The sequence below is a fragment of the Pectinophora gossypiella genome, chromosome 13 (assembly GCF_024362695.1).
Source record: "Pectinophora gossypiella chromosome 13, ilPecGoss1.1, whole genome shotgun sequence".
Lineage (NCBI taxonomy): Eukaryota > Metazoa > Arthropoda > Insecta > Lepidoptera > Gelechiidae > Pectinophora > Pectinophora gossypiella.
Window position 1 is genome coordinate 15877249 of NC_065416.1, and position 25252 is coordinate 15902500.

General features: G+C 45.4%; 2 protein-coding genes across 7 annotated transcripts in view; one reads left to right on the plus strand and one right to left on the minus strand.

The window, feature by feature from the left end:
* The window catches only part of LOC126372108 (histone deacetylase 4), a 122640-nt gene extending 109031 nt beyond the window's left edge, over positions 1-13609 (plus strand). For 4 of the 6 annotated variants that reach the window (XM_050017685.1, XM_050017684.1, XM_050017686.1 and 1 more), the window contains 15 exons: positions 1644-1817; positions 2093-2163; positions 2834-2979; positions 3717-3821; positions 4716-4873; positions 5113-5313; positions 5898-6109; positions 6395-6536; positions 6916-7136; positions 7542-7680; positions 9624-9866; positions 9978-10118; positions 10243-10431; positions 10864-11030; positions 11470-13609. In XM_050017685.1, coding sequence (XP_049873642.1) covers positions 1644-1817; positions 2093-2163; positions 2834-2979; positions 3717-3821; positions 4716-4873; positions 5113-5313; positions 5898-6109; positions 6395-6536; positions 6916-7136; positions 7542-7680; positions 9624-9866; positions 9978-10118; positions 10243-10431; positions 10864-11030; positions 11470-11530 — 2370 coding nt within the window. In that variant the 3' untranslated portion in view covers positions 11531-13609. The remainder of the gene's footprint in view (positions 1-1643; positions 1818-2092; positions 2164-2833; positions 2980-3716; positions 3822-4715; positions 4874-5112; positions 5314-5897; positions 6110-6394; positions 6537-6915; positions 7137-7541; positions 7681-9623; positions 9867-9977; positions 10119-10242; positions 10432-10863; positions 11031-11469) is intronic. The other 2 variants (XM_050017687.1, XM_050017689.1) reach the window with 2 other exon arrangements.
* A 70-nt stretch (positions 13610-13679) lies between these two features.
* LOC126372112 (GATOR complex protein MIOS) overlaps positions 13680-25252 on the minus strand; it is a 12142-nt gene continuing 569 nt past the window's right edge. The window contains exons 2-16 of the mRNA XM_050017694.1: positions 25133-25252; positions 24769-24915; positions 24096-24248; positions 23362-23663; positions 22683-22827; positions 21919-22094; positions 21404-21497; positions 20842-20977; positions 20108-20288; positions 19207-19398; positions 18386-18524; positions 17816-17954; positions 16780-16984; positions 16137-16324; positions 13680-15548 (exon numbers count right to left, since the gene is read on the minus strand). The exon at positions 25133-25252 is cut by the window's right edge and continues 75 nt beyond it. Of these exons, the coding sequence (XP_049873651.1) occupies positions 15467-15548; positions 16137-16324; positions 16780-16984; positions 17816-17954; positions 18386-18524; positions 19207-19398; positions 20108-20288; positions 20842-20977; positions 21404-21497; positions 21919-22094; positions 22683-22827; positions 23362-23663; positions 24096-24248; positions 24769-24915; positions 25133-25252 (2399 nt within the window). The 3' untranslated portion in view covers positions 13680-15466. The remainder of the gene's footprint in view (positions 15549-16136; positions 16325-16779; positions 16985-17815; positions 17955-18385; positions 18525-19206; positions 19399-20107; positions 20289-20841; positions 20978-21403; positions 21498-21918; positions 22095-22682; positions 22828-23361; positions 23664-24095; positions 24249-24768; positions 24916-25132) is intronic.

The following is a 25252-nucleotide window of genomic DNA, read 5'->3' on the forward strand; positions in this document are numbered from 1 at the left end:
GGAGATAATGGTCCACATTACATCATACATACATTAGATCATGCATCAAAATATTAGCAAGACTGGCCCAGCATAACTCCTTACACGCGCTCGCTTTTGACATACTTTTTTTATAAGAAAACTTTCTATAGAGATAACATAGCATTAACATGACAGCAGGATAGAGATATTGTAAGTAGGCTAGCGCGAAAGAGACGAGAGATATGCCTCTTTCCCAGTAATGGGATACGACTTAGTACGTCAGAGACGATCTTCTCTCTTGTGGGTTGATAGGTGGATTACCAACCTCATCAACCCTGGTGTCTGAGCCGCCAAAGGCCCCTGACATGACCCATGTAACGACTACTTACTTTCATCAGTAAATAGTAACCGGGACCAACGGCTTAACGTGCCTTCGAAGCACGGAACATCTTACTTTCAGACAATCAGACGACGACAACTATGTCGATACGATAATTATGTCTCTTTTACACTAATGGGATACAGCTTAGTACGAAAGAGACAAGAGATATGTCACTCTGATCATGCTACGGTAAATAAACCAGTCAAGTAGTGAATGCTAAAACACAAATAGCCTATATACGTCCCAATCCTAGGCACTCTTAAATCAACTGGATGGGGTATGGAGCATATTCCACCACACTGTTCCACTGCAGGGTATAGTGAAAACCGTCCAGGGGAAATCTAAAAGTACACAGTCCAAAAAGAGAAAGTAGGTATACTAAATTCAAAGTGGTACAATTTGCATTGCATGGCCGATAATTAATTAAAAAGAGAACGGTAATTCAAAATGCTAATTTCGTTGCGAACAAAACAGTTTCGACGGTGGAACTTTAATTTGGGATGTCACTATCCACTACTGAATATTTATGAAGACAGATAGGGACGGCGAGTGGGAAAAATGCTGTTCTATCTATCTAAAATAGACACGGAAGAAAATAGAATTATTAAAAATGCGCAGTTCCTGAATAGTTGGTGGTCGAGTCATGGTGTGGTCACGATGGAAGTATGTAGGCTATGTGGAGAGCGTCCAGAATGCCGGAGCGATGGTGCCATGTTAGTGTGCTTGTCACTCGTTTGGCATTCATGACTCATACCACAAGTATGTTGAATTCAATCAAAATGTCTTGTAAACATTGCTTATTCATGAACTGTTTAAATGTTTCGTTACACTTTATTAAGTATCTAGTGTTTAAATGTTATGGTACGCCAGAAGCTAGATATAAGAAGTTAAAATTTCGTACCATTTGATACTAAATTATATTGATAGCTGTTATGTCAGGGTTAATCGTGAAGGACGGTCAGATATGACATATGTACACAACGAACCAGTTCACACGGTTTATGATGATAAAAACAAAGTCAAAGCACATAAATATAAAGTAACCACTCTTTTTATTACTGCTATTATCCATCCAAAAGAACACCCAATCTTCTTATCTCTTGTTGTGAGGTCAATAATTAACCAGCCTCACAAACCCCTGCATTAATAAAAATCTTAAGTTCTTGGTCACACTTTTTACTGTTTTTATCCACCCATTTATCTCTTGTGGTAAGGTCCACGAGGTCATCAACCCCTCACAAACCCAAGCAGTAATAAAAGTGTAAGCCAGACTATGTGAATTGAGTACCGACACTTCCAGCTGTGGGAGCAACAGAAGGCGATGGAAGAGGCGGCGCTGCGCGAGGCGCGCGAGGCTAGGGAAGCGCGCGAGGCCCGCGAGCGGCACGAGCGCGACAGGGTTGAACTCCTGCGCAAGAAGGACAAGCACGAGCCCAGTGCCAACGCGTCTACGCAAGTCAAGCAGAAATTGCAGGTACTACAGTTCAAAGTTAACTTTTCTTTATCAACTCTCTTGTTCTAATAAAACAAATAATATACAAAACCTTACTTAAAAAGCCAGCCACCAATCGTACCTGGCGCAAATGCACACATAATGCTGGCTGGGTTTCCGCGTTGAATAGCCAGCGATATGCGAGTATCCGCACCACTATGTTCTTTATTCTAATTCTTTCTTTTTTTTCTAAGTGAAGGTCTTCTCAAAACTTTCCTAAGACAAGTAGCTAATTGTGTACTTTTGTAATGTTCCAGGAATTCTTAAAAAAGAAGCAAGCTGCTGCAAACGCTAACGGAACAGTACCTGGATCACCCTATAGAAATTGGTAAGAAACATTATATTATATAAAGAGAAAAATAAATTAGAAAATTCGTAATACTCTGCATGTTCAAATCCCGAATATTAACTCAAGTTTCAAGTTTTGCAAGAGTGCTATAAAAACGAAATTCATTGTGTTATATAGTTTTATGGATCTATCCTATCCCTATCACTTACTTATCGTAAAAAAAAATGAAAAATATGTCAAATGAAGACTCCTATCTAGAACCTCCACTGCAGAATACACAAGCGATACCATTGACTAATTGTATGTTCTGAATATAGCGATTAAATCTTAAGTGCGGATTCCATTGGGAACCTTCTTATTATCGGGGATTCGACTATCGTTAGGTATGCCTTACATTTTTTTGAACAAGCGAACGCGTTCCATAGTCGAATCAGCTTCTCAAATCCCTTGCCCATCTTAATTTTTCGGACAATCAGGTGACAAGCCTCCAATGTCCTTATAAAGAACAGCCAAAGTGATTTCGACCATGTCGAGAATCTGATCAGGACCTTCAGATCGTGAGCCGAACGCGAGAGTGTTCGAACGCGAGACGTGGTTAGAGATAACCACTAGACCACGGATGCTCAGATGTCATCAAGCTTAAATCTCACCTTCCAACATCACTATTTTGCCTTCTCCAAGTTAACAAGGAATGTTCTTACTATTATAGGGGTATAGTAAAATCGTCATCGGGCGAGTCGATCACGTCGACCACGTCGGCGGCCACGCACCCGTATCGGCTGGCGGCGCCGCTGCCGCTCACCGTGCACGCGCCGCCCACGCCCTCGCCCGCTGACTACCCGCTCAGGAAGACTGGTCAGTACATAGCGGTTGTTACTCGGGATGTTACAGATAGGGGTGTTGTTGAATTTTGACAAAGCTTGGAAATGTGTAGTGGTAAGTCATAGGAACTTTGTTAATTTTGGCGAGCTTTCTATCCCTTTTTAGAGGGGTAGTTATGTCTTATGCTTTCACAAATTTATGTGTTTTTACTTTGTTGCAGCTCAAAGGTATCTTTTTGTTTTAATAAATATTCATTTCTTTTGTTTGTCAAAATTCGACAACACCTCGCAGTTTGGTCGTCGTTTGGTTTTTGCTCGTGTGTTGCATCGAACTAACATTTAAATCTGAGCTAAATCATAAAATATGATACCAATTTATTTTCCAGTAAGGCATCTTTTCCACAATTACAATAATAATTATGCCGCAGAATACTGATATTTATGAAGATTCCACAACTATAAGTTAACACAGAATGTTCATTTTGAAAGGAGGTGTTTGCGCTTCCCAGTTTTCAAAGTTTTCACGCTGCTGAAAGATTCCAAATCAGAGAGAAGCCATCCAGGCATTGTATGTCGATTTCAACGTGATACGTTCCAGGATGACGCAACGCGTCAATGACATTTTATACGCTGGCCTCTCTCTCAAACTTAAAATGTAAAATCTGATCAATCCAAGAATAATTAATTAACTAACAAGTGTGGTAGTGTACTAGTTAGCAACATAATGTAGCATAAACGTGTGTACTAACCGCACGGTGTGCGCTGGCGCAGCGTCGGAGCCGAACATGCTGAAGGTGCGGCTGAAGGCGCGCGTCATCGAGCGCCGCGCCTCGCCGCTCGCGCGTCGCCCTCTCAAGACGCGCGTCAAGCATCGCAGTAAGTATACAATAACATTAACATAACAACCTCGCGTAATTCTAACTGGTATGAATAAAATGATGTTTTATAAAACCAAAATTGTTAAACGGATAAAATGTTTAAACTGCAGCCGTCAAAAAATTGTAACAACATAAAATACAGAATAATATTCTTGGCCAACAACCCCTGCCATTTATGGACAAAACCCCTTTGGAATTACAGATGTTTGACAGCATGGTGACATGATTATTCAGACACATAGTATCTTGTGATCCTGAACTTTGTCTACTAATACTAATTGCGTCTTGATTAAATGTTGTCGATTGACGTATTATGTATGTCTTGAAACATACTGCACACACATTTAGAAATAATCAAATTACTATTGCAAATTGTTTATAGGATATGATGCCCATGAGATCTTATAAGGCCTGAGGGATTACATCAATTCATCAACTTCAACTTTTTTCTTGTTTATGGCTGCATCGTTCAGAAACGATGATTCTGCCAAAAGCAATTCATCAAAAAAAATCAATATTTTATTTTGACAATTTTATATGTGCAAATGTCATATTCCAATATTGTATTTTAGATTGTTTTGATGAGATCTTCTAACCCAGACCACCAAATAAAATGACACCAAGAGACTTTACCCTGTTATGTTTCTACGTCGTATAGTTGGTACAAGAAAATCAGTTACACTATGTGGGTTGTTTTGGGTGCCAGGACGTAAGCCAGGGTTCATACATTGTCCAAAGTGTCCAAATTGATGTCTGTCAATATGGACGATAACGATAACCTACCTGATTTCAACAAGTTCTACTGCAGGGTGTCTTTTGGTGTCTTGACATTCTGCCCAGTACAGGCGTCAATTGTGTCCGTGTAGTGCTAATGATGATTTGATGTCTTCAGATTGCGAGACAGGGTCCCCGCGGGGGTCTCCACCAGGTGGCGCCGCCCCTATTCGCGAGGAGGAGGAGTCCCTATCACGGGCTCCCGAGCTGCTGTTCTCGTCGCCCTCTATGCCCAATATCTCACTGGGCCGCCCGCACGCGCCGCCTCCGCCGCCGGTCAGTATACGCGCACTAATACACTGTACGTTCGCGAGGAACCCCAAGAGCAATACGGTTCTTATTTATTTTTTAAACCAGTTTACCTAACCTGGTTTTTCGGGTTCCCTCGTCATGGTTGAGGTCCTTATTCTCAACAATCATCATAGTCTACAGAAGTAATGTAATCATCTAAAACTAAACCAATTTTGCATCCTGTTTTTTACAAAAGACAAGTCGAACTGAACATTCCCTCGTAGGTGGGCGTGCCGCTACCACCAGTCTCGGAAGCAGAAGCGTACTCCCCCCTCGCCAGCTCAGCGCTGGCCCCCGGGCCGCGGCTCATCAAGCGCCCGCTGGGCCGCACGCACTCGGCGCCGCTGCCGCTGGGCGACCCCGCGCTGCATCCGCACCACCCTCCCTCCGCGCACCACTACCTGCGCGACCAGATACGAAAGACGGTATGACATAACTACAACACATGAATTATTTTTTGCGTACTTATCATGACAGAGCTCCATGATCTGGTGTAACTACTTGGAAATAAGAAAAATATTATGCATACATTATTTGATTGTTTTGTCCTGTTCAGTTACGAGGCAGTTTGTAGTGTTGAAACGTAGTTCAGAATTGAAGAGTCCTTTATGTGTGCGTGGGATAATTTGATGGCCGATGTTACTCTCGTAGCAAATTTTTGGGCTAACAATTTATTTATTTATTTATTTATTTTTCGGAAAACCAACAGCTACTTTAAACAATATACATATAAAAATACATACGATGCAGGGGAGCCAATTATAGGTTTCCACAAATAGACATTTAGCAGAGACTGTCGTCTTATCAATGACTCGATATTAGAAGATATTGATCATAAGGCAAGCAGGTACCTAGGAACAATGTGCCCGGAATAATTTCACACTCAACAAGTATAACGGTGCTTGGCTTGGTACGAATTGTCAGGAGTGGACCCAGATACTTTTGAAGCTTGAGCTCCTTAACCAGCCCCTTGACATCAAATCTTTGACTGACACGCCGCACTCCGCAGGTGTTGACCCGAGCACACGACGCAGCGGCGGCGCAGCTGCGCGAGGAGGAGGGCGAGGTGATCGACCTGACGTCCCGCCGGCCCCCCTCGTCTCCCCCGCCGCCCGCCGCCCCCCACGCCGCCCCGCTGGCTCGCGCTCTCAGCTCGCCCCTCGTCGGCGCGCGGTCACCAGCCACGGGGCTGGCGTACGACGCGCTCATGCTTAAACATGGGTAAGGATCCTCATTGAAAACTGTACAGGAATAGACTCTTGAAGCAGAGACTGAAACGGATCCGCGATGCGTGGGAAAGATGAAATAGATAGATAACAAAATGATAGAAGTGAAACTTAAGGGTAGTAGTTTAAATTATGGGTGCGAAAGAGCGAGAGAGAACAAATTGATATAAAATCGGTATCGATCACCCCTAAATGTACGTGCTTTGTTGGATACTGTCTCATTTCTATCACTTTCTAATTCAACTCGAAGAAACCTAACAAATCCTCACTTCCATTTCAGTTGCGCATGCGGCGCCCACGCGCCCACTCACCCGGAGCACGGTGGTCGCCTGCAGTCAGTGTGGGCGCGCCTGTGTGAAACTGGCCTTGCGGCCAGGACTGAACGCACGCGGCCTAGGAAGGCCACACTCGAAGAGTTACAGGTAACACAGAATTCATATGTTTTCTATGTACCTAGGAATTTAACGTTTTAGCGGCAATGGCGGTGGTGCAACCAACGGCACAGATAAGCGCCATCTGTGAGATATGTATGGAACTTCTGGTTCCGCCGCAACGTTATCATAATCCTACTGCATTGGAACGTTTTCTGAAAAGAAGCGGTGCTCAAACTCCACATATTCTTAGCACTAGTATACCTCCATGGAGCAGAAGGTATGTAAAGAGCAGATAACTGTGTGTCAAAGTTAAGATAATGATTTATTCCTTCAATCCTGCCCGCGCGTCTCCAAAATTTAAGTAAACGGACATCGTTCAGCAACTATGCCTTAACGAATCATAAATTCCCTTGCTTACCTCCCGCAGAGCGTGCACACAGAAGCGCACGTGGCGATCTTCGGCGGGCGGCCGCGCGAGTGCCGCGTGGAGGGCGCGGCGCGGCAGCTGGTGCGGCTGTCCTGCGGCGGGCTGGGCGTGGACTCCGACACGGCCTGGTCCGACGCGCACACGGCCGCGGCCGCGCGCACGGCCGCCGGCGCCGTGCTCGACCTGGCCGTGCGCACCGCCAGGGGGGAGCTGAGGAACGGGTGAGTTCTTGTGTCAATAACTCAGTCTTCTTCTGCCGTGTGGATTGTGAGGATGACCAACCGCTTATTGTTGAACTGCCATAGGCCCCTGACATGGTTTATGTGACGACTACAACTGACTGTGGTACATAAGACCAAGGAATTCCGCTTTCTACGATCCTGACACCACTTCGATTCTTCCACTCTCATCAATCAGTAGAGTACAATCGATCTGGTTCAATCTTGTTGGAAAAAACCTAAAGATTTCTTGATTTGGCGATCATCCCATCCGCTGTTTTCCGGCATACCGTCCTCATCCGACTATCGGGCTGGTGGTCTGTCTCGATATCGCGTAGCATCCCTTAGCCTATCTGTAACCGCCTAACATACACAACATATACTCACATACAATATCCTCGGTTCCAGTTTCGCAGTAGTGCGACCACCAGGGCACCACGCGGAGCCCAACCAGGCGATGGGCTTCTGCTTCTTCAACAACGTGGCGGTGGCGGCGCGCATACTGCATACAAGGCTACGGTTACAAAGGATACTCATCGTGGATTGGGTGAGTCACACGCTCTTATAACATGACGGCCCCCGTGGTCTAGTGGTTTGAGCGTTGGGCTCACGATCCGGAGGTCCCGCGTTCGAAACCCGGTGGGGACAAAAAAAATCAAGTTTGTGATCCCTAGTTTGGCTAGGACATTACAGGCTGATTTCCTGATTGTCCGGAAGTAAGATGATGAAGCCTTTGGTGGGGAGTGAAGAGTTGTCGTATTAGACTAAGCCAACCAATCATAAATATAACCATTAACCATATACACTTCTCATCAAAAAAATCGAAACACTTCCGTTTTCATTGTTTCTGTCCGAATTTAACACAAAAAAGAATTCATACGATGAAAAAAAATACATAAATGTATAGCTGGCAGTTTGGCCATTACAGTAATAAGCGAAAATTCTAAATTCAAAATTAGAATTTCATTTGTTTATCTTATAAACGAAATGAATCACTGTTTTGAGACAAATGTGTGTTTAGGGTTGGAGTACATTTAGCGTTTAAAAACTAAAAATTGGCGCCTATCCTTAAACTTTTTGTTTTTTATTTCAATACTGTGACTTTGGGACGTCTGAAAAAAGGTTTTTTTTCTAAAACGTATGGATACTTCGCCCAATTATTGCTGGATTCTGGCCTTAGTCAGCGTGTTGTGGCTGCAAGACTGCATCTAAGCCTGTCATCTGTTCATAGTCTATAAACGTTATCGGGAGACTGGTTTGTTCACGCGCCGTTCAGGATCTGGCAGGAATCGGGTCACTTCTGAGCGAGATGATCGATTTATTGTAACAACTTCTTTAAAGAAATCGACGCCTTAACGCTTTTCAACTGCAGCAGCGGCTTCGTGTTGTACGAAGGGTGGCTGTAAGTGACTCTACAATTAGAAGAAGGTTGAAGGATCGTGGACTGGTACCGCATAAGCCAGCAAATGGGCCGAAATTAACTGCAGACCATCGAAGAGCGCGCCTTAACTTTGCACGTGAGCACCTAAATTGGTCATACCTACAGTGGAGCAAAGTTCTCTTTTCTGATGAGTGTAAAATTATGCTGTATGGTAACGACGGAAGGAACAAGGTCTACAGAAGAGACGGAGAACGCTATGCACAATGCTGCATTGAAGAAAAGGTCAGCTATGGTGGCGGTTCGTGGACGGTTTGGGGAGGAATCAGCGCCGACGGTAAGACAGAGCTTGCTTTCGTGTCTGGGCCACGTCTGCCTGCACTAAACTGTCATCGGTACGTCGAAGAGTGTCTCGAGCCTCATGTGATGCCCTATGCACATTTTATTGGCAACGGCTTCATATTCATGCACGACAATGCTAGGGCTCACACCGCTGGCGTCGTACGAGATTATCTTAACGAAGTCGATATCTCTATTATGGAATGGCCAGCAAGAAGCCCGGACATGAATCCCATTGAACATCTGTGGGATGAATTAAAGAGACGAATTCGAGCAAGAGATCCTGCCCCAGAAACACTTAGCCAGCTGCAAGATGCAATCCAAGAGGAATGGGACAATATACCACAGCATGTGATCGTGACTCTCATCCGATCGATGAAGAACCGTATGGAAGCAGTAATTAGAGCTCGGGGAGGGAATACAAGTTATTAAATAAACGTTTTTTAGCTTTTTTTTTCATTTACGTGTGTTGTTTTATCCATTTCCTTTATACTCCATACGGAATAAAAATGACTCATTTAACAAAATACGAAACCTATGAAAAATTCATTTAAATTTAGAACATTAACATTAAGATTTGATAAGCTCATATTACTCACTATTAAACGACATTTAACATTTATTCCTAAATGTACACATTTTTCTGATAATCCTGACAAAGCGTAAACTTGCAAGGTGTTTCGATTTTTTTGATGAGAAGTGTATATTTGTAACTACTTTGTTTACACTATCAATTCCCCACGCATCCATTAACTTGTGTATCTTTGGTTCAGGACGTTCATCACGGTAACGGCACCCAGCAGATCTTCTACGAGGATCCCCACGTGCTGTACATCAGCATCCACCGCCACGACGACGGCAACTTCTTCCCGGGTACGGGCGCGGCCACCGAGTGCGGCGCGGGCGCAGGCTTGGGTTTCAACGTGAACGTCGCCTGGTGCTCCGGGACGAACCCACCGCTCGGTGATGCAGAGTATCTTGCAGCGTTCCGGTCGATTGTTATGCCTATTGCTAAGGTTAGTTTCAACTTTAACCGATTTCAAAAAAAGGAGCATTTTTAGTAACTACAAATTGTATTGCAGTCATTGTTTATAAATTACTTTAATTCTATAATGTATAATCTACAGGAGTACGACCCGGAGATAGTGCTAGTGTCGTGCGGGTTCGACGCGGCGGCCGGGCACCCGGCCCCGCTGGGCGGGTACAACGTGTCCGCCGCCTGCTTCGCACATATGACGAGGGATCTCATGCAGCTCGCCAACGGGAAGGTAATTATCGCACTTCAGAGGAGATAGAGGGAGACAGGAGGGGAAAGGGTGGAAGGTTGGTTTAGAAGGCGGGAGACGGGGAGCGTGTGAAAGTTGTCCCAGCAGTAACGCGCCCGTGCCGCAGGTGGTGCTGTCGCTGGAGGGCGGCTACGACCTGCCGGCCATGTGCGACTGCGCGCAGGAGTGCGTGCGCGCGCTGCTGGGCGAGCGCGGCGCGGCGCCCGCCGCCGCCGAGCTGGCCCGTGTGCCCCACGTGGCCGCGCAGGCCGCGCTAAGGGCCGCCGTCGCCGTGCACCACCACCACTGGCCCTCGGTGAGTCCATGCCCCTAGCATAGCCTTGGCCCGGCGAGTGCTCGGCGACGCTCTGACAGAAAACTCATGAAACGTCGGAGCTCAGTTCATCTGGTCATGGATATACCTCTGACTAAAGCAGGGGAATCCCTGGTGGTCCGCGGACCCCTATAACTTTCCAAAATGGTCCGCGGTATTATCAGTGATCATCAAGATCATCATTTTAATATAAAATGAGTAATTACCACAAAAATTGCTTTTCAAATATCAAACTTTTATTATTTTCATCGTACGTAACTGCCATTTCTTTGCAACTTCAAAATTTGAATTACATTTTTCAACTAATTTAAATTGTTTTCACATTTTGCCAATCAATTTATATCTATTTTTTTGGCTCTCAACAACCCTATTGAGAACATACTCGTGAGCTTATGTAATATTGTCGTCCTCCAGATAAAGCGGTACAGCGAGCTGATCGGCATGTCGGCGCTGGAGGCGGCGCCGGCCGTGGCCGCGGCGCGGCTGGGCCGGCTGCAGACGGAGCGCGACGCCGCCGACACCGCCGCCGCCATGGCCACGCTGTCCATGCACCACGCCGCCGCGCACCAGCCCTGCCTCAGGTACCGCACTGACGTCACGTAGGCGCGCTCTACCAGAATGTCCAAGACACGCATAACATCACCCCTGTATCTCTGAAAAGATAGGTGTATAGTATAGCAAATATACCCACTCCTCACCAGCTATGCAATTTGCAAACAGATCTTACAGATATCCTCTCCGTCAGCACGTTACAAAGACCGCCTGGGAAGTAAACCCAGCGGAAAAAATGTCGTTAACCAGCCATAGACTCAAATAATTTGCGTCACTTACGAGTTTACAACCACAAATGATGACCAAATAGTGACTTCCAAATTCAGCCGGATGTATTCATTTAAAGAATAGGCATAAATCACTTTTCTAAAATCACCTTTATGTTTTATACACTAGAAACAATGCAAGTATACATACATACCTTATTCACCCGTTATACGAAAGCTGATGTTGTTAATGTCGTTGCAGGTCCCCCGAGAGCTCGCGGTCGGTGTCGGAGGAGCCCATGGAGCAGGACGAGGGCAAGTGAGCGCTCCGTGCCGTGCACCGAGCACGTGCCACGTGCACACGTGCCGCACGTGCACACGCGTGCCCCACTCACACATTCCGGCCGTCCGTGCCCCGCGCGAGTGCCATCACTAGGATACTCGAATGTTGTATAGCTGCCGCCGTCACGAGCTCCCCACTTGTAAATCAAACCTCTACTCGTGTCCCACGGAAGATTATTTATTTAGAACATTATAAAGTGTGATGATATTTTGCGGTTGATAAGTTTAAAGAAGAATTTATGTATATGAAGTATATATTATATATGGAGTAGAATGTCGACGTTAGACGTGTAACGTAATATGACATCGCGGTGAAGTGACCTTGTCGAGCATTACGTCCTCCGATTCTTGCCACGAGTGTCCCGCGGCGCGTCCTCCGTGCCGGCACGTGCCGCCACGTGACCCGCGTGCCGTCACGTGCCGCCACGTGGTCCGCGTGCCGACACGAGCCGCCGAACTTTGTAAACGAAACGTCTCCTGCCAAATACTTGTTTTCTGTGAATCGCGATGTGTTATATGTATATTACATAAAAATAATTGTTTCGATGTAATAATTCATAATGAATTAGTAACGGTATAGAGAATTTTATGTGTAGGTGGTAAATTAAGACAAATCTTAATTTGAAAGCTTTAAAATTTAGTAAAATAACGTGTACAAATATATTAATATTATTATATTTGGATGAAAAGCTTTTAAGTATAACGAAGTATATGTAGGCTATGTACCTCTAAGGCTAGCTGCAGACGAGTTATCTGCCTCTAGGCTTCTTACACATTCTTACCACTTTGATATAAACATGCCAACTTCAACAGTTAATGTTTCCTGTCCCAATATCTTTGGTAGGCGGCGGCCGGCAGTGTGTTGTGGCCGCTGTTTGGCGCCGCTCAGTACTATAGCCGCTGTTTGGCGCCGCCACAGTACTATGGCCGCTGTTTGGCGCCGCCACAGTACTATGGCCGCTGTTTGGCGGCGCCACAGTATTATGGCCGCTGTTTGGCGCCGCCACAGTACTATGGCTGCTGTTTGGCACCTCCACAGTACTATAGCCGCTGTTTGGCGTTGCCACAGTACTATGGCCCCTGTATGGCGCCGCCAGACGACTATGGCCGCGCTGCCGGCCGCTGCCATCCGCAGGCTGCTCTATCGTCTGTGTTTCCCTTTATACCAAAGATCGTGAACTTCAGATTTTGAAACAAAGTGTATTTTTACTGATAAGTGTTGTAATGTAAGTTTACTTGTGCTCACGTCGAGCTAATCAAATAAACTCGATCAATACGTGTAACTTGTTTGTAGTATAATGAAATACGAATTTTCTAATGAACAATCTTCATAGAGATTGTATTTGTTTCTCTTTTTATAAATGTTGTACGATCCTGTAACTTATCATGTCAAACATGTGGACGTTTCATATTTGTAACAAAATGTTTTTGATACCTTGCCGATGGAATAAGGCCTAAATACCTTGTAAAATTAGAAAAATATATGATGGAATATGTATTGTGATTCTCTTCAAAACTTTCGTAGTTATTATAAAGTAATATTGAATATTTTTAAATAATAATTGTGTTGTTAGCGGGCGGAATTATTGACCAAAATTTTCTCGATATTTTTAACTGCGTGTTGTTCAAGTGTCCGCCTGAATGGCGGGACGGGCGCCGGCGAGGGCGGGCGGCGCTGGCCGCCGGGGCGGGGCATAGTGTTGTGTGATATTGGCGGCGGATTCGGACCGCGCCCGCCCCTCGCCGGCGCGCGTCGCCGCCGTGAACATTTTCAAGGATATTGTTGTAGTCTGTACCCCGAGCGGGTGTAAAATATGGAAGTGTGTGTCGTGGCGTGGCGCCGGCCGCGGCCGCGGCGGGCGCGTGACGATATATTTTTGTATGAAGGCTGTCTGTCTGTAGTATGCTGTACTATACTGAGCGTGCCGGATGCGATCCGCGTACGAGTTAAACAATGTTGTGTCTTTGAGAATTTTATTGTTAAATTGGAATACAGATGAAATAATTATTTAATAAATGTATATAAATATAAATTATATATATATATATATTTGGAAATACATCTGCATTTTCATTTTTAACGACATTATGTTTTTTATTTGCAGACTCTATAACCAACGATTTAAATATAAAAAGGGTCAAACAGAAGTCACTTATCATTTAACTAAATAACAATATTCAATTATACAAAAATAGTTCTCCTTACTTATCTACAAAACTGAGTCAACTGTATATACCACAAGTTTATATTATACATTACCATTACATGTATTCAATATCAAGGAAGTCTATTGTAAAATAACCTATATTTATCTAGCACAAATTAACATCTAGTAAATTCTGAGAAGAAAGTAACATAACAAGTGAACATGTTTGGACTAGATTAAGTCTTGGAATTCGGCTCTCGAGAGATGTAAATGCATGATTACGCGACTGAATGATGGACCAACATAGGTTTAAAAATGAAGCAATTCATCTAAAAAACAATTTGACATCTACGCCTATAAAAGTAAGTGATGAAGCAATGGGCTTTTTAGCGGGAAACGGGAACGGGACAGTTGCTTTCTTCATTGAATAATCTAAATAATTAATACGAAGTGGTGTTTTGTGGTTAATGATCGCATTAAGTTAGTCGGAAGACATTCGCGAGTGTTATTACATTGGAGTATTCAATAAACAAAGTGTATCTGCCTATTTTCGCTTCGTGCTAGGAAGCCGCTTCATAGCTCAAAAGTTTATGCGGACTTTTGAGTTAATTCGTTTGGGGTTCGGAGTAGGAGTCTACTCCGAGGGTGGGGGCTTAGGTTTCATCATCATCATTCATCGCCTTTCACCATTTCATTAATCATCAAGAAAAAAAATACGTCAGACATGGCTGTATGGGCATAGTTCCCTTTGCCTTACCCTTCGGGGAAAACCAAACCAAAAAAAAAAAAAATGATGAAGCAATGTTAACAAATATTGGTGGCGCCATCTGTTGATTTAGTACGTAAATTAGTATTATTTAACGTTTCCCCTGTCTTGTGCACGTCACAACCGCTGATTGGCCAAACGACCCTCGCGTCATCCCCACTCTATAACTGCCAACGCAGTATGAAAATTTACTCGGCAGCGCGCGCATTTGTAACTGCAACTCCCCGCGTGTAAGTCGCATCTCGCTAGATTCGCTCCAGATGTAAACAGTTTTGGTAGCTCTTCGCACCCAATCGTATTCAAAGGGTCGCGTAGGCGTTGAGCCACCGCTGTGAATTGGCCTGTGCTGTTTATCTACGTTAGCTAGCAGTGTCATAGAAAGGTAATCCGTGCACATCCTGTATTCCCTGTCCATTTTATTTTCAATACAATGTTACAAATTCTCAGTTATCGAAAGCAAACAAAGTCCAGTCGACGGCGACCAAAATATCAGTGTTCGTTTTTAGATGAATTGCTCCAACGCGGCATTTTAAGAGTAGCAACTCTTTAGATGGCTTTTGTGGGTTTAGATGGCTTGGGTGGGTGTCTACTAGGCACTTTCGTTCGTACACTTTGTTCGGAGACTTAATTTCGTTCTTAATATTATATTATCTACTTCTTTACTTACCACACCCGGGGCTACAGCGAAGCAACTCACCTAAAAAAGTAATATTTCTATTTGCTCTTGAAAATTTGTTGACCTTGCGCATTTACTTTTATATGCGCAAATGTCAAGTTGTCTTTTTAGATGAATTGCTTCGATATGACCTCCACTAAACTTGCAACAAATAAGTTATTATTCTTATACATAATAGTCCATAACGTTCAATGACTAAAAAAATATTTTAAAAGGACTTTTATGTTGTGTCAAATGCATCATAGTGTTGGTTGTAGTCAAAGGTGTCAAGTGGCATACCCTCCTCGGCCGCCACGTCTGCGGCACGTGGCAGGCACCCAGCGTCGCGCTACACCCAGTCGGCGCGGTCGGGCGGGTCGAGCGTGCTGCAGTGACAGTTGCACGAACTCACCGGACACTCCGTGTGCTCCCTGTGCAAGTAACAAATATCAATACATACATAAACTCACGCCCGTAATCTCTAATGGGGTGGGCAGAGTACAAAGTACGAAGTACTGAGATAGATATGATAAAAACGGAGAGAGATCACTTATTGCAATTTCTACATTCTTAGAATCCTATCACTTATAATTCTATCACTTTTAATGCATGTTGATGAATTGCTTCAATGTGGGGTTTAGTTCAAGCAATTCATCCAAAAAGCAATATTGCTATTTGACATTTGCGCATTCAAAAATAATAATTAATTGCCAATGTCAAATAGTAGCAATATCGTGTTTTTAGGTGAACTGCTTCAATGTGACTTTTATATGTCAAACATGCTGAGCGAGATAGCGAATTGCTGAAGTTGCGGAAGACACACTTGGTTTCGTAGCTAAATAAATCGTGATTCTTCAAGTGACTCGCCACTGCTCGTCCAAGCATTTATTAAAAAGTATTTATTAGAACTGAGCATGTGCTGCATGCATCGCTGTTCGCTTTACGAATGAAGGTCTTACTGCCGCTTCGAACCGAGATTAAATCACCAAAATTTTAGTGGTAACGGTTTGTATACTAACTGGAACCACTCGATGAGATGGTGCGCGTGGCCGCCGTGCCGGCACGCGACGCACCAGGAGAACCAGGCCGCGAAGGGAGCCCCGGGCGCTCCGCCCGCGCCCCCCGCGCCCGCGCCCGTGCCCAGGTGCAGCGAGCACACGCCGCAGCGCGGCAGCGGCTTGCGGCAGTTCGGGCACGACGAGATTTGCTACGGGACGGACAAACGACCTATTATTTTTCTACTTCTAGTAAATCAGTTGATTTTATAGAAACAATGCAAATTATAGTGAAGTTGAGGTATTAGTGCCAATTTGGCAGATATCAACTTGACTTTAACTTAATTTGACAAGTTCTAAAACTAGCTCTGTCCATTTCTTTCACGTAGGTATCGTAAGTGATGAACGGCACTAGTCAAATTAAAATGGATTAAATTAGATTCCAAAAAATAATAGTGAACTGCGGGTAGTTACACAATATCTTCATGGTAACAATCATTCGCTTCGCCAGTCATCCCGTGACAGCAGTCGATGCAACGCGACCGAAGCGTCGGGAAAAATATGAATGTTAGGGTGGTAAACCATTGCCATAAGATTCGTGTCATCCATTTTAGGAGTTCCTTAAGTGGGTCTCTGGTGGCATGTAGTGGGATCGTGGTGTGGTTACCTTCATCTTGGCGGCGGGCGGCGGCAGGCGCGCCAGCGGGTGTCGCGGGCGCGGCGGGCCGGGCGGCGCGGCCACGGCCTTGCCGCAGTACGTGCAGCCCGCCGCCACGGCGCGCGCCGCGCGGCTGCCGCGCCCCGCCACCACGCACGTGTCCAGCGCGCAGCGGGCGCGCCACAGCCGCCAGCTGTCCAGGATGCCGCGGTAGCTGCGGGCCAGGGCGCACTTAACCACCGCTTATTCTAAAATATTCACTCGACTCCTCAGCTGACGATTTTGCTATTTTAAGTTGATATTTACGTCCTCGACTTGAGGACTTTACTCACTGGAGTCGAACATAATAGTGCCAACAAAATAATTCGAAATTAATGACGTCATGCCTTACTGGAGTAAACTCGAGTAAAGGGTGGAGGCGTTATCTAAGAATACTGATTTTGAGGTGAGTTCGAGGAAGACCTCGATCGTCTCAACTGAGGACGGATTCGGAAGGTACGAGTGACTATCTTAGAATACGGGTGTAAGCCTAGAGCAACAGCGCACGGTTACTTGTCTATCGGTATTTTTTATCAGATATATTTCAGCGAATGTATATCAGAATCACACGAGTTAATTCCATCATTTTCTTTCGTCTTCAGGCAACAAGATGTGGACTCGGATATCCTACCAGCTCATACGAAACGTTTCGCCTCCTAGTTTATAATACGAGCAGCTAAGGTCTGAAACTCTGCCCGCGAATCTGTTTCCCGTTAAATACAATCTAGGCTTCATCAAAACAAGAGTGAATAAGCAATTTCTAGGTAAGCATGTCTCACCCTCGACCACATCGTCCACCATCAGGTGAAATTGTGGCCATATGCTTGTCTAACGTACTAAAAAAGATGCATACACAATAAAAACATAAAAACTCATTTTAGAATACTGTCTTTTTAAATAATCTTTCTTTCAATTACTTTTGTGAAACCGTGCATTCACTAAGCATGGATAAATGTTACAAAAACAAATAAGTATATATTTCAACAATCTTGGCTATAAGTAGTACCTGTCGAGCCAGTGCGCGACGCGCGGCTCGGCGAGCAGCTCGGGCGTGAAGCAGCGCGCGGCCACCAGCGCCGCCGTCTGCACATCACCCGTGTGCTCCACCCAGCGCTGCAGCAGCGTGATTCCTTCAGGACTCGCACCTGCACGTACCAGTATACATTTTAAAACATATTCTTCCTCAAGACCAACGGCGTTCCGCATATACCACATAGATGGCGCTTATCAATGCCTGAAACGCGCTAACGAAGTTGTCACAGCACGACCCTCATTATACAAGCTTCCAACGTAACAACGTCGAATTGTCGAACCACAGTAACAAACTTTAGCGGCAACATCATTTCTTGCCGCCAAAAGACCTTTAGTCGAAGTAATTGTATTTGTGTCTGCTCTGAAAAGATCACGTTTTACGAAGGAAACTTCACGATTTATGAAAATAAATCGTTACCAATGTTAAGTGGTCTGGTAACAGAAATATCAAGCTTCTGACCTTCGTATTTTTTTGGAGAATATGGTGAATATGAGTAATTTGTTCATGTGTGTTAGTGCCAACGGCTACTGTGATATAGTGTACCAGTGAGCAGCATGGCGGACAGGTCTCCCTGCTCCACAAGTGTGTCGCAGGTCGTCCGCACGTACTCGTGCAACTTGCTGTCTGACAGGAAGATGCAAGCAAACGCCACGCGGTCCTCCAGCCGCATCTCTGTCTCGTTCTGAAAAAAATTACGTCAGGTCAGCGAGGAATTCGCGGACCTCACTAGCATTGGACATGTGACTTACATCGTCACGGGTTTAAATTCTGTAATTTATGAGTTTGAATTCATACTTGGATCGTAGATAATTAATATGAAGTGGTTCTCAGGAATTGTGCCCAGTTAATGCTCGCGCTCTATTACTTAAACATCGTTTTAAATATCTTTTTGTTAAGTTTTAGAGAGCTGGTATTCTCCCAAATATTAAATAAATAAACATTAATGCAATGGTGTTTCGATAACGATTTGTTGGCTCGCAGGAATCCAGATTTCACGCATATCATCAGCATCCAGTCTTTCCACCTTTTATTGGGTCTGCCTCTGCTGTGGCCTTAATGAGGAAGTACCTATTTTGTGAGCGCTTTGGCCAACCTTACTGGGAACCTTTGGCAAACATGGCCAACCATGGCCCTTGGAGAAGAAATAAGTAAAATTTCCATGAAACATGTGCATGAAGTCTTTTACGAGAGTGGAGAAGAGAAAGTCGTGTGTCACGATCGTAGTAAGTGAAATTCCGTGATCTCTGCCTACTCCAAAAGAGAAATCGGCGTAATCATATAACGGGAGAGCTTCGGCCTTTCGGGGGCATTTGGCAAACATGGCCAACGGTGGCCTTAGAGAAGAAATAAGCGAATTGTGTTACGAGCACGGCGCTGAGGTCGGGCGAGTGGTGCGGCGCCTGGTGCGGCGGCGCGGCGCCCGCCACGGACGCGGCCAGGAAGTGCAGCAGCGCGCGCAGGTAGGCGTCGGGCAGCGCCGCCGCCGCCGCCGCCACCGCCTCGCGCCACAGCCGCTCCTCCGACAGCCCCGCCAGCGCCAGCGCCACCACGCGCAGCTGCAACCACCCACACTCTCTCACATCCACAGGCAGCACATAGAGTCTTACCATTATCGCCAGAGCTCCAAGGGTCGATTTTTCAAGATCAAAATATTATGTACACATTTTTTCAGGATTATGAAAGTAAATTAGACAAGTTACTTTGTCTTTCGTTGCCTACTGGTGTGAGTTTTTCAGTGTTCCATTCCATTTCAGATCTGGCATATTATTCTGAAGGCACGTTAAGTAATTGGTACAAAGTCACTGTCGTTTAGTACGCAGACTTATTTCTCAAAAGGGGAGCGCCAGTTCGAGCCCGTGTGGTACCTTAATAATACAGATGTTACTGTTTGAAAAGCTTCCTTCTCTCTTTTAAACTTCTATTTTGTTGTGCCTGAAAGGGTCTATGATATGAAACTCATATGTAACTTACAAACTTGTACACCATCATAGTATGCAAATAATGAATATTGAATAATGAACCCCGATACCGGATAAGCTGTTTCACTAACACAGTTGGCTCGACAGGGCATTATAGATGCCGATAACGCTCACCACCTATCACGTTGGTCTAACAGAAAACTCGAAGAAGTGTGGACACTTAGTTAATCTTGCTATGGATGTACCTCTGACTACCCCAATTGGGATATAGTCGTAAACTTATGTTATGTTTTACGTATTTATTACATGGGCCATCATCCATATAGATAGTTTATGGCATGCATACCTGCGGCTCGCGGGCCCGCGCCAGCACGTCGAGCGCAGTGCGCAGGCGCAGATGGAAGGCGGCCAGCGCGGCGGCGCGGCACGGCGTCCCGGCCGCCTCGAGGCGCTCCACCCCCGCCCCCGCGTTCTCCCAGCCCCAGCCCCAGCCGCACAGCTGCAGTGCGCGCGTGCGTTCTGCACTCCTGCGCATGTAATACATATTATTTATTGATTTTCTCTTACAGAAGCTGCACTTCTTCGCAAGTCTTCCATCAGGTGAGATTGTGGTCAAATATTTGTCTATCTCCCATAAAAATAATAACAATTAAGATTTCATGCCTTATAAGGGGAACTTTCGGTATAAGTTATCTAATTATAACGCCTATCCGTCACGTTAATCGCGACGCGGGCGCTTTTTAGTAATGTTCTACTTGACCACTGAATGTCTGGAGTTGTGGTTTTAACAGAATAATTGACTGAACAGTTTTTCGTGGTTCGATAGCCACATCCAACGATAAGATTTTGATCTGGATAAATTGTTCCAAAAATGATTATGTATAGGAAAATGAGGTAGATACTCTTAGAGATCGACTTCTCCTTTCATCTTCAACTTTTTTTTGAAGGTTGGAATCCCTATCCGAGTTCTAAATAACTGAATTCGACTTTATAGCAATTGGGTCGTCCTAATATTGGACGATGCACGGAGCGTATATGCTACGCTGTCTACCTCTTCGAGGATACAGTGAGCTGTCTGACCTGTATATAGTGACCCGTCTGTTCGGCAGGTCCGGCAGCAGCGAGGGCACCATCTCGGAGCGGTAGCCGCCTTCGCCCGGGGACCGGAGCACAGTTCGCACGCCTGGGTGCTTCCAAGGGCTGTTGCGGATGCAGCCTACAATCAATTTATTTGTTCAAGATCCCTTCAAAAAGCATCACTTTTGCGATCTTTTCTGGTGTCGTGTGTGAGACTATTGACCAACCTCACCAACCCAGGGTTAGGTACTATTGATCCGCCAAAGGCCGTTAAAACTACACACACACTACACTTAAGTAAATACTATACAGGACTGATTGCTTAACATGCTCTCGATGTACTTCTCACTTTTGGACAGTCAGGTCCTAATCAAACTAGGGAACACAAAGTGATTTTTATGATATGTCTCGCCAGGATTCGAACCCGGGACCTCCGGATCGTGAGCCCAACGCTCAACCACTGGGACCACAGAGACAGACATTCTACAGATTGGGGATTTTTTTCGAAGCGGCGAACTTGGTAGATTAGGTTCAGAACAGTACCAATATTCAGATAACAACTTACCGTCTTCAACTAGTGACTTGCTCAGCGCTAAGAAATGCCACAGACCACTTAATACCTCGTCGTCAGCCAGGTCAGCGTTCTGCCATAGATCCGGCTGAAAACAATCAACCTTTGTAAAACAACACGACCCGCAATTTTTAGGATAGGGTGTAAGATATCTTTCAATATTTTAAAATGAGCTATGGAGCTCGCTAAATTCGGCGTCTCTCAAATTGAGGCAGAGAAGCAAAGTCACCGATATTGTCGAGACGATTGGCAAGCTGCAGAAATGGGCTGGTCACATATGCCGAAGAATCGACAAGAATAGACCGTGTCTTGGACAATGTTGTTGTGGGTCGCCCTTGACCAAGACGGGTTGACGATATTCATAAAGTGGCTGTCAGCGACTGGATAAGAAAATCCGAGGACCGAGCACAGTGGACGTAGTAAGGCATTTGATGGTTTTAACAAAAGTTCGTAGTTTTTCATCAAGTATCAAGGATTTTGAGTATTTAGTACTTTCTGTCATCACTAACCTTAAGCCCGTAGTCAGTCTGCGCGCGTCCCTTCATGATGTACGAGATGTCCTTCAAGGCAGCGTAGAAGTCGTCGGGCATGTGCCTGAGGGCGGCGCCGCAGCCCGACCACACCACGCCGCCGCCGCCCCACGACACCGTCACGCGCTCGCACACCGTGTAGTCCACCAGCGAGCCTGCGCAGTGAAATACAATAAACAACAATATCAGGCCAATTCGTATCGGGCGCTGAGATGGATTCACCTACCCTCGAGTCCCCTCTAGTTCTACTAGGCCTAAATAGTAAGGAGTTTCGGCTGAGGATTAAGAGAGAGATTGCCTTGCACGCTCGCACTTACGCGGTAAGGCGGCACACGACAAGTATAAGATTTTTGTATGGAGTGTTCGAGGTGTGACTATGTTTAGAACACACAATATCTGTGCTGTCTAACTTTGCTCCGGATTTGGAAACCTACCATAGATTGTACTGTAAGACGTAAGCAGTAAAAGGAGTGCGCGCTGATTGTCTGTCTTGCTCTGGGTTGCGCGTATCGACAAAAATTGCATCTACGTATGTAGTGTCTGTCTAAAACGAGATTATTCTTTGTAGTTTCCAGGGTGTGCCAAAAGCATAACGCCAGCTCCAAACACTTAATGTCAAAATACGTACGTATTTCGGACGCGTTTTCGTACGTAAACGTACGAACACTGATCGACAGAACAAAACGAACAGCTTGCCTCCAGGGTGCCTACGACCCTGCCGGCGCCCCGGACTGTCTACATACCGGTGTGTGTGAGCGCCAGCAGCCGCTGCGCATGCGCGGGGTGCCAGGCTGCGGCGGCCAGGGTTGCGCCGGCGCCGGGCTGCACGTCGCGCTCTACCGCACTGCAGCCCGGAGACACAGCCTCCGCCTCCGCTTCCACCGCGGTCTGCGGGCAAGAGACTACTCTTTACCACCAAATAATCACCCAATCTCTACATTCTGCGTGTAACTGTACCGTTGGAAAACGCGAACTTTTGCAGACCGTCAAAAAGAGAAAAGTTGCATATTTAGGGCATGTGCTAAGACACGAAAGGTACGAGCTGTTGCAACTCATAATGATGGGCAAAGTCGCAGGAAAAAGAAAAGTGGGTCGGAGGAAGAAGTCCTGGTTGCGTAATATCAGGGAGTGTACCGGGATCACGAGTGCGGTCGAACTGTTCCGCCTCGCGGGAGATAAGGATAAATTTTCAGAGCTGATGGCCAACCTCCACTAGTTGGAGAGGCACCTGAAGAGGAAGAAGTACTTTTGGAGGACATCACATAACATCGAGACATTTTTGACAACTTTTGTTATGTTAAATCCAACGCGACAGTCGTTACGAAGTTTCAAGGAGACAGTGATTACAATTCATTTTATTTCTGAAACCCCACACACAATGTCAACACAAACCAAATTATGAATTTTACAGAACAAACTTACAGTAGTATCAGCAACCTGAGCACTCTTGTTGTCACTGTTAGCCTGCTGGATATCATGCAGCCTCACTGTCGTTGAATCTCTCTGCATGGACATGAGTAGATTCCTTCTACTCGGGCACCACTGCAGTTTCACCACAGCGCGGGGTTGAGGTAGGGTTAAGATGGGCCGCTCGAAGTTGCGCGCGTCCCACACGCACACCACGTTGTCGCCGCGAGACGCGACCTGCCACGGGTTGAAAGGGTCGCTGCACGCGCCATACAAGTACCGCGAGGTTGTCATGCTCACTGCCTTGTTCGATAGGTCTGGAAATGTAATGGAATGTTATGTGGCATTGATAGAACAAAGAAGTCGACGTTAGTTTATGTGGAATGAAATATTAATAGCTTTTTGTGACTCCGATTTTGTGGTTCAGAGTGTTCTTATTATAATGAATAAGGCAGAGTCTTCCTTTTCTAGTAAACCTATAAAATGGACATGGATGTTAAAGTAGACAACTGAACATTTAGAACTGGTCTATAAAACCATATGGAAACATTTTATGCCTGTCAATTAATTCAATAACGTGACATTAGCAGATCCAAGAATAAACAGCTGAAGGTTGAACCACATTTGAGAGTCGCCTCATCGATTCTGCCGCGTACGGTCGCTTTCTCTCCCTTTAACATATGACGGTTCATAGTAACAGAAAAGGATAGATTTATAGGAAATAACATGTTCATTAGGCGGTGTGTTACCTCTGAGATCAAATATCTTGATGTGCTTGAGGTTCATGGAAGCCAGCAGCATCCGGTTGGCGCAGTTGGCCCAGGTGACGCTGTGCGCCGTCTCCGAGAGGCCCATCTCTGCCAGCGGCTTGGCTGCGTCCGCCGGCTGCGAGCTTGTACCGGCTGTGGTGGTAGAGTATCTGATGTTAGTTACAGCTTAGAGACTTGCCCCAAAACGGAGGTGGGAAAGACTGTTGCTCTCTCCCTCACGGTGATTGATGTCTCCTATCCTATAGTGTGACAGAGAGCGCTGACCGGCGTCTAGTGTGTGACTAGCAAGATAGTTACCCAAGCACAAATAAAACTCTCGGCAGACAGAGACAGAAAATGCGGCGCAGGTTGCATCAGTCTCTCGTGCGTGACACGTGCATATTGACTGTTGCGGACTCAACTAGTTTACCAGCTAGTTCCGCCCATACATCATAGATGGCGCTTATCATACAAATTAGATGGCTTAGAACGCTCTAGCAGAGTTTTCACAAGTTTCTAAATGACAACCCTAATTGTTTTTTGAAGAACAGCTACCACTCTTTTGTTTAAGAAATTACCTCCAGAAGATTGACTCTTTTTTACATTATTATTATTATTAGCCTGTATGATCCCACTGCATGATTAGTAATATTAGTAGAAACCCATCATTCACCTGCTGGTTCATCAAGAGCGGTGGTCCGGTTGACATCCCACAGCAGGATGCAGTGGTCACTGCGGTGCTTATCAAGTGCCGACGCTAGCAGGTTGCTCTCCACTTGACTCCAGGACACTGAGTTGCAGGGACGCGTGTACCGGGGGACTGGGGGACAATAGAGGGATGAGTTTATTGAAAGGGAATAATTTATGAGTTACTCAGAGCATAATTAGAGTTATGTATGTGTTTATGTATGTGTATAATTGATATCACATGGTTTCCAACATTGAGTCTGATAAAAGGAGAGACTTAATCAGAATTTATAAAAGAAATGACTTGAGTTACTATGATTGTAAAATATAACAATTATTTAAAGTCATACCAAACTCCCTGCCAGCTAGACCCAATGGATCATATGTCTGCTTGAGTGTGGCGAGTGTAACTTTGCCGTTGGAATGTCCGAGGGCCAGTAGTGGGTCCGGCTGCTCAGTGATGGCGCAGA